General features: G+C 34.9%; 3 protein-coding genes across 3 annotated transcripts; 2 read left to right on the forward strand and 1 right to left on the reverse strand.

Moving 5' to 3' along the window:
* Positions 1–656: 656 nt before the first annotated feature.
* Positions 657–1,721, forward strand: EIN_205280 (hypothetical protein; the record flags this gene model as incomplete). Its single annotated transcript, XM_004258334.1, has 1 exon — positions 657–1,721. The coding sequence occupies one exon, from the start codon at positions 657–659 to the stop codon at positions 1,719–1,721; it is 1,065 nt and encodes a 354-aa protein (XP_004258382.1).
* Positions 1,722–2,885: 1,164 nt separating this feature from the next.
* Positions 2,886–5,441, forward strand: EIN_205290 (hypothetical protein; the record flags this gene model as incomplete). The annotated part of the gene is made up of 1 exon (XM_004258335.1): positions 2,886–5,441. One exon carries the CDS (start codon positions 2,886–2,888, stop codon positions 5,439–5,441), a length of 2,556 nt encoding a protein of 851 aa, XP_004258383.1.
* Positions 5,442–5,733: 292 nt separating this feature from the next.
* Positions 5,734–9,546, reverse strand: EIN_205300 (protein serine/threonine kinase, putative; the record flags this gene model as incomplete). The annotated part of the gene is made up of 1 exon (XM_004258336.1): positions 5,734–9,546. A coding segment is annotated over one exon (3,813 nt), but the record flags the coding sequence as incomplete, so codon positions are not given.

Raw genomic sequence — 9,546 nt, forward strand, 5'->3', positions numbered from 1 at the left:
TGTTTTTACATGAATAAAAATCGTGATTTTGAGTGTTTAAAATTACCATTTCACAATGTTAATAACTAAAAAACACAAATAAATCAAAGAAATATTTATGATAATTATTATTATTTGTTCCATTAATTTGTTTGTTGTTTTTTGTTTTTCATTATTATTAAAAATAATTATAATTGGTTTGTATTCATTTGTTATATTTACAATTGTTATTAATTAATAAAAATTGAAATTTTACAATTATTATTAATTAATTTTCAGTACCAAATACTTAGTAATTTATCACATTTAAAGTTTATAATATATTCGAATCAATTTTAAAATGTTTTTGTAACATCACGAAACATTTTTCAAAATAAGTAAACATCACGCCACGTTTTTGAAGAAAAAAATAATAAAAGTTGTGAGGAATTGTATAACAAACAATATTTAGTTATTCTGGCACTTTGGTTTTAAATATTTTACTAGTTCAACATTCAACACTCAAATAACATTAAACAAATTTTCCAAAAACATTGCAAATATATTAGATATGTATATAGAACAAAAAGAACAAATAAGCGTTTTAAAATTATTATATAAACGATTAAAAACTCTCTATTTCACAACATCAAATGAGTTTCTCTGCTTTCCAATTAAAGAATTACAATGGACCATCTATGATCTTTGTGAAAGATGTCCCTCTCTTCAAAGAGACTTACGAACAAGAGCTCCGAGCCAATCCAAGTGATTCAGATATTAGATTTGCATTCAACAGATGCAATATGCGAATTGATAATGAAACAAGAAAGTACGAATCACTTCTCACTAAAATTCAAGAATGTCACGCACCACGTCTTGTCTATTTAGACGCCGCTTCCAAAGCCTCCAATCAGTCCGAACTTTCCTCTCGCATTTCTTTAGTCAAAGATGAAGTTACACTTTTAGAGAAGAACAATGACTTGGCACTTGATCAATTGATTGCTGTAAGGAAGGCCGAAAAGGACTTGAAATTGAAAGCTTACCCTGACAAAGTGAAATCAATAGAAGCTGAGTTTGAGGAGTTTAAAGACAAATACAACAAACGAAAATTCAAAAAGGCTTCAAAGCCTGTTGAAGCCCCCAAAGAAGTTAAAAAGGACGAGAAAAAAGAAGAAAAGGTGAAAAAGCCAAAAGACGAAGAAAAAGAGGCGATGAAGAAAGTTGACAAATTACGAAGAGAAGAACTTTGTGGCAAATGGATGAAGAACACCATCACCGAGAAACAACTCAAGAAGATTGAGAAACACGCTGATATGAAGTTCCAAAAGGTGTGCGACTGGCAAACTCAAGGAGATCTCGACCCGTTTGGCTTCCAAATGAATACAGCAAGACTCGAGTTATTTAGAGCAGATAATGGACGTGTTTTTGGAGCATTTTTAAAGGGCATCAATGGAGGAAAAGTCAACTTCTTGTTTACCATCAGAGAAGATAAAGTCAAGTTCTTTGATTTGAAGGAAGGCATGGAACCATTTGTATTCAGATATGAAAGACCATTTAAAATTATATTTGGAGGAAAACTTCAAATTGGAGATTTGGACGTGAAGATCAGTTTAGTGAAAAGTAGATATGGGTTTAACATTGGAAGTTTCGAAGCGAAATCAGTGCAACTCTGTTATAACTACGGCGATGAGGAAAATGCATTGTATGGTGCAGATTCATGCAAAGGTAAAGTCATGTATGACTTGACACCAGCACAGTTCTAAAACAATTTTAAATTGTTTTATTTTGTTTGTATGAATGAATTATTTATTTTATAAATATATAACGTTTTATTAATAAGTTCATTTTATTTTAATTCATATACAATTTAGATGTTTTTATTCATTCACCTTTTCATTTGTTTTATCTTAGTGTTGATATAGTTTTTATTGTGTTTACTCAAAATCAAATTGTAACAAATGGTACTAAAAATAATAGTATATTTCATTTTTTAATGTATTAATCAGAAATTATTAAATAAAACAATGTATACGTAATTACACAATTGTTTTATTTTATTTGTATAGTCATGTTTTGATTTAATATCAACTGCAAGAAATAAAAACATATGAATCAATACTTAATAAATTGAAAACAATAAGCCATTGTTCGCTCAAAAAATAACATATTTCATGAATTACATTTGTAATAATCAATTTGTTTTTTGATAATATCATTATATCATTTGTTTTTTATTTCAATTCTTTGAGAGGAACACTCAAAATGATTATTATGAATAATTATAAATTTTATTTAATAAAAATTAACAAGTGTTTATGTTTTTAATTATTTTGTCTGAGAAATTAATAGGGGTATATAAAAATCATTAAACGATATTGAATTGATGATACATAAATAACATCATTTTTACTTGTTTCTTAAAATTTATTTAAATTTTATGAATTTGTTTAATAAAATGGACTTTCTAAATAGTAACTACCTGAGATAAAAATAGTTTATTTAACATATGTAATTTATTTCAAAAGAACGAAATAAATTATTTGAAATCCTTAAAATTAACCAGACAAATTATAAAACCATATTATAGCCAAAAATGACAACGAATATTTTCATTTATATTTCCAAGATTAAATTGAAACAAAGATGTCACCAAAGTCTTTTATTAAATAACAAAGAAAGTAGTAACTCCTAATTTCATTCATGTTTTTCTTCTTTATTTTCATAGTAACGACATTATCACAATGCAATGAAACTATTTGCTCATATACCGAGGGTGTCAAAGAAATGCAAACTGATGTAATTTCAAATCTGACGCTTTGAATCTTTTCAATAAAATAAATGAGTATCTTGGAGCTTATGCTTTTCGAGATATAGCCAAAAACCCTCCACAACCCGCTGGTCATCCTTCTTATTTTCCAAAATATGATATGGATGCAGAAGCATCAAAAATAAAGTCCTATATTGATTCACAAGGTAACTTTGTAATCTTCCACGACCTTTACGTGAAACTTTTACACTTAATTGGGGGTCCAAGAGATCTTCATTTGAGTCTAACTTTGGACACGTTTGATGAGAAGAAAATAGGTGGTTTTATTGTAGTCAATCCGACTTCATTTTCATTCAAAGGTACAAAAGCTTATGTCAATGTACCTGCAAGTATATTTGGCAATCCCGTTGGTGTTATATTTAATACGCTCACCGTCTCAAATCTGAAATCAAAAATGACCAAAAACATTGCAATTAAAACAATAAATGGTGTTGAAGCAGTCAAATTTATCAGAGACTATGCCATGAAATACTTCTTATTGAAAAATGAAAATGGCGCTGTCACACAACTTAAAAGTGAATTTACAATAATTCCATATTACGCAAATCCAGTGGACATCGCAGACACTACTTTTAATTTGGTTTTTGAAGATAACAGTGAAATATCATTCAACTCCAAATTGTTTAATCAATACGCCGGATTTACTGGGCATCAAGATAAGTTCAAACGAGCAAAAGAAATTCTCCAAAAATATCGTGAAGAAATCAGTGCCAGAAATAAGAAAGAGAGAGGAAGAGTTATATATAGAGCTCCAGATAGAATAACCGAAGACCTCTTTGTGAATAAAAAGGAGGCAGATACCTTATATAATGTTACATTAAATAGAGTTTTATCTTGTGGCATTAAAACATATAACAACAAGAAGTATAATATTATGTCGGTCTTCTCTTTCAATTCCAATGGCTTTGATGAGTTTGTGGTGAACGCAAAGAAGTGCGGAGAGCTGTTTGACACCAACACAGACCCGATAGTAGTGTTTCTGCCGATGAATGGTGGTGGGTATATCGATGCAGAAAACTACCTTTATAACATCCTCTCTCCTAACACAAATTACGAGAAAAGGAGTGTTGGGAGAATCAATCCTTCTACAGAAAAGGTACTCAGAAACGGCTTTGGATATGCTTTGAAAGACCCAATTACTAATCAGTATTGGATGGATTACTCTGCTAATGTTTTTGTTGGGCCACTTGGTGATTGGTATGACAAACCCCAAAGTGAAATGTATGGTTCAACGCAATTTACACACTTCAGTGAGTCAATTTTAGTTGGAAACTCGACGATTTATAAGACGAAGAATATTAGAAAATGGAATGAAATAGTCGTGTTCTCGGACCATTTTTGCTATTCTGCTTGTTCTATTTTTACGAAGAATTTTGTGGAGAAGAAGTCTGCAATTGTAGCAACTTATAGTGGATTACCAAATTCACAATTTAGAGCAGTCGGGGAGAGTCCAACTGCAGTGATCCAAGACTATTCTATTCATAACGGAGAAGAGACTATTTTGAGTGATTTGGGCATCACACTTGGACTGTCATTCCTTCCAACACTTCCACTGGATAAGAGCAATAAAGTACCCAGTGAGTATCTAGTTCACCAACCAAACGACTACGTTGAAATTGGCGAATTCCAAAACACTGCTGAAGGTATTGACGTCTTTTTGGAACAAGCGAATTTGCTTATGCAAAAGTATTCTTCAAATTGTGAGAACGGAAAAGTAACACAAGACGCAAAGTGCACCAAAAATTCTGAAAGTGAGATTTGGGGGATCAAATGTGTTAATGGAGAGTACTTGGAAGCTAATTGCGTGTTTATGAATTGCTCAAGTGGGTATGTGCGAGACACTTCGAACACCATTTGTTACAAAAAGGAGTGCGAAAACAGTGACAAAGTAGTTGAAAACTCCGAATGTCCCAAAACATCAACAAGTGAGAGTTGGGGAATTCAATGTGTGAACAACAAAAAGGATGTCGCCAATTGCAAATTCATTGAGTGTAAAACTGGGTATAAACTTAACACGACAACAAATAAATGTGACAAAATTGTAACACCAGTCACTGAGTGCAAAAGTGGAGAGACAAAGAATTCAGTTGATTGTAAAGAAACGAGTGAGAGTTCTATATACGCTGCAACTTGTGTGAATGGAAAATTTGATTACACAAAGTGTGTGTTTTCGACGTGTCAGAGTGGGTATGAAATCAACGAGAAGACAAGCAAATGTGAAAAAGTAGTCATTTCAGAATGCCTCGAAGGAGAAAGTAAAGTCGATATATCATGTAAAGAGACATCTGAAACTGAAATTTGGGCAGCAAAGTGTGTGAATGGTAAGTTTGATAATACGCAATGCAAGTTCATTCAATGTAAAGGTGCATTAAGCGTTGATGAGAACGGGAAGTGTTCAGAAAGTACTAAATGCACTGAAGGAAGTGTCTTACAAAGTGAAAAATGCAAAGACCAAAAAGAAAATGAAATTTGGGTTGCAACATGTGAGAACGGAAAGTTTGATTTTGAGAAGTGTCAATTTTTACAATGCAAAGAAGGATTTCAACTCGATGAACAAAATAAATGCGTGAAAATTGTTGTAAACAATTCGGACCAAAATGATGGTGCTTTGAGTTATTTGGAATGTGTTCTTTTGGCACTTCTTTTAGTAATTTAATTTTAATTGTTGTTTTTTGTATTATTTAACAATACAATCAATATGTGGATGTGTGATGATATTTTGTAATAATAACAAAATTTTTTATTGTATAAATGTTGTTTTATATTATCCTGATATTGAACAGGATTAATTTATTTCTTTTACTAATTTTATGTTATGTTCAAACAGTGATATGTTCAATTTAACATAAACATTACCAAAGGAGAGTACATCTGTAAAACAATTTAATTGGAAATTATTCGATGTTTTATAAATAAGCACAATTATCTGTTAAAACAGAATAAGAAAATCACAATGATTTAATAGATTCTAGCGTTTTAACAACCTCTTCAATATCAATTCTATCTGTTGGACGATGATACCAACAGTTTTGTATAAAATGGTATATTTCATCTGGTATTATTTCTGGTTTCTCAAGGCGATTTCCAGACATGATAAACTCTGCGATTTTCCAAGGAAATCTGAACCGTTCTTTATCGTAAGCTTCACCCCATTTAAATGTCTCAAACAATGTGATGCCAAATGAAAACACATCTGCTGATTTTTTGTACTTTTGTTGGCCCAACACTTCAGGAGCCATGTAAACTGGTGTACCTATACCCCTAGTGAATGTCATATTAGTTGTCAACAGATTGACGTTTCTAGATGACCCGAAATCAGTCAACTTTCCATTAATAGTAACGTTTACTTCCAAAGAAACCACCAAAATGTTGTCTGGTTTGATGTCTCTGTGTAATATGCCATTTTCATGTAAATATAAAATACCCTTTGCTGCATCTATACCAATTTTTACCCGCAACTTATTTGATATTTCACTCGTCTTTTTGTTCTTCATCAAATCCTGTAAAGACCCAAATTGTGCAAATTCAGTGACCATACACACTTTGTTGGGAATAAATACAGCGCCATAAAAATGAACAATGTAATCACTTCTAAATTTGTCCAACATTGTTACTTCTTTTGTAAACTCAGTCATATCATTGTTTTCTCCAGTCGACTCTTTCATTCTCTTAATTGCCACTGTATTTCCTCTGTATTTTCCTTTGTAAACTATACCAAAAGAGCCTTCACCTATTTTCTTTTCTTCGTTGAGTTCTTTGTAATTCAATTTTGTGGAGTTTTCAGTCAAAACTTCGATTTGGATCTTTTCGTTGTACTGTACACCAGTTTCTATGTCAAGTGCAATGACCATAATGTCTTCTTCTAAATAGCATGAACACAACGGCTTGATGAATATCTCAAATTCACAAGCATCCCCTCTTTTTAAAGTAACAAGCGAAGGAACCGTTCGTATTTCGTAATAGTCACACCCTTCTAATACACTAAATTGAATCTTCATTTTGTGTTTTGATGTGAAGTACCCATCTTTACATGACAAACACTCGTCTTTCTTCAAACACATATCACACGACTCATCACACGCATCACAGTCTTTCTCGACTTTGTAATACCCAACTTTGCAAATAGCACACCCTCCACCAGCGGGTAGTGTCACTTCACACCTTTTCGCCAATTCACCAAGTGTCTGGCATTTCATAGACAAGTCAAGGAAGTATCCACTGTTACATGTGGTGCAATATGTTGCATTGTAGCAACTCAGACAGTCATTCACACACTTCTCACAACTGTTTTTGTTCAGGTAATACCCATTTGGACATCGCTGACATCCTTTGTTGTTTCGTGTCAAACAGTCGACTTCTTCTTGTTCTTTTAGTGCACTTTTCATGTTATACACTGACATCTTTGTTTCATTGACTTTATTGAGATCGTCAAATTGTTCAGCACACACACCATCTTTCATGTTGAATGCGTCTTGGCACTCAATGCATTTTGTTGTGTTGAGTGAGTAGTATTTGCAGTGCAACTCAACATCCGCTTTTGTGCAGAAGTCGTACTTGCCTTCAATGTTCTTTGTGTCAATTTGGTAATACCCAGCCTCACACTGCGCACACCCACTCTGGCTTGTGCGTTTACAGTTGACTTGTTCCTTGTTAACACACCGATTGGTGCTGTACATCAAGTAATTCACTTTGCATATTTGACACGTTCCTCCAACACAGATATCACAGTTTTCAGTCTCGCATTTCGAACACTTTCCTTTGCTAATTTCCATATCATTTTCTTTGCATTGGACACACAGCCCATCGACAACTGAATTGCATTGTGTATCGGTGGTGCACGCCATCTGTTGTACATCAAGTATTGCAAGATCACCACATGTCAAATACTTGTTTTGAGTTGAACAAACTGCATTTGATCCACCACAGCTGTCACACGTGTTTTGATTTGTCAAATACGTTCCTGCTTTGCAACCAAAAACAACACCGTTTCTCACCAACCCATACACACTCTGTTGTTCACACACACCATTATTGTTCAGAATAAAATTATCAACACATGTAATACACGTCGGGACACCATTCTCTGATTTCTGGTATTTACAGCCATTTATTTTAGCTGTACATTTTGAGTTGATTGATATTTGGTCTGAACAGTCACACGAAGTTAAAGTCGGTGATTCACAACCACCAGATGATACACATTTTGAGTTGGAAACAAAGAAAGTGTCACTGCAGTCCAGACAGCTTTCTTTGTTTTGTAAAATGTCACAGTTAATATTGTTCTTAACACAACTTGGGGTGCCTGTTGTGTTGTCAAAGTATTCATTCGGTTGGCACAATTCACATTTTGCGCCATTCAAAACGTAAGGGGAAATGCACACATTACATCTTGCTTTGCCAACAGCGATTGTATCACATGTGTTGCAATTGTCGATTGTGTTGTAACACTTTGAACACGTAGTTTCGCTGAACTTGTATTCACCAATCGGACAGCTTTCACAACCACCACTCTTCTGAATAAACGGATCTTTGCACGTCAAACACTTCTTTGCATCAGACGAACATGCGTTGCAATTTGGTATTGTGGAACACGCAACACATTTGCCAGATGTTTCGTCGGGATAGAACCCAATTGCACACACTTTGCACTTTCTTGAAAAGTCTGGCGAACAGGTGATGCAGTTTGTGTCAAATGAATTGCACGCAACACACACTTTGCCTGGTGGATCAGTGAAGACGTTGTTTGTTGTACAGCCTGTGCAGACACCAGTTGATGTGTTGCACTGCCCATTACAACTTGCATCACAATCAACACATATATGACTTACAGTGTTTGGATACATCCCATTGTCACACATTGCACACTCTCTCTTATCACCAACACATTTTGAACAGTTTGTGTCAAAAGTGTTGCACGTGACACATTTGTTTGTGATTGGTAATGTTGGCACATACCCACTTGTGCACCCAGCACACACTCCAGTTGTTGTGTCGCACTTACCGCCACATGTTGCATCACAGCTCTGGCACTTGTAGTCGCCAGATGTCTTCGGGTAATACCCCGCCTTGCAGACACTGCACTTCCTCTCGGCACCACCCGGACACTCAGCACAATACGTGTCAAACTGTTCGCATGTGATGCAGCGCTGTGATGGTGATGCAGACAACACAAACCCAGTTACACACGACAGGCAGTATCCAGTGCTTCCATCACAACTGTTTGCACACGTGGAGTCACACAAAACACAAGTACCATTGCTACCAGGGTAATACCCTGTGTCGCATGTAACACACCTTCTCTCATATGTTGGCGAGCAAGTTGTGCAGTGCTGATCAAATGATTTGCAACTCTCACAGACAAGACTTGTTGCACTGACAAAGACGTAGTTTGACAAGCAGCTCTTGCAATATCCAGTGTCTGTGTAACAGTTTCCATTGCATGTTGTGTTGCATTGTTGGCATCTTTTCTCGCCATTCAGTTGGAGAACGGGGTAATTGTTTGTTGTGCATTTGACGCAGTTGCGTGTTGCATCGCTTGCACAAGTCACACACAGCAAGTCGAAGGTGCTGCAAGTCTCACATTGTGTGGTGCTGCCAGACTGGACAACACTGTTCTCACTGCACGACTTGCAGTTTCCAGTCACACCATCGCAATTTTCACACGCACCATCACAATCAACACAGACACCATCAACTGAGTACTTGTTGTTTTTGCAGACAGTGCACTTCTTCTCATAGTTGCTGTCACACGTCTCACAATC

Source organism: Entamoeba invadens (genome assembly GCF_000330505.1).
Source record: "Entamoeba invadens IP1 unplaced genomic scaffold scaff_1105074725243, whole genome shotgun sequence".
NCBI lineage: Eukaryota > Evosea > Mastigamoebida > Endamoebidae > Entamoeba > Entamoeba invadens.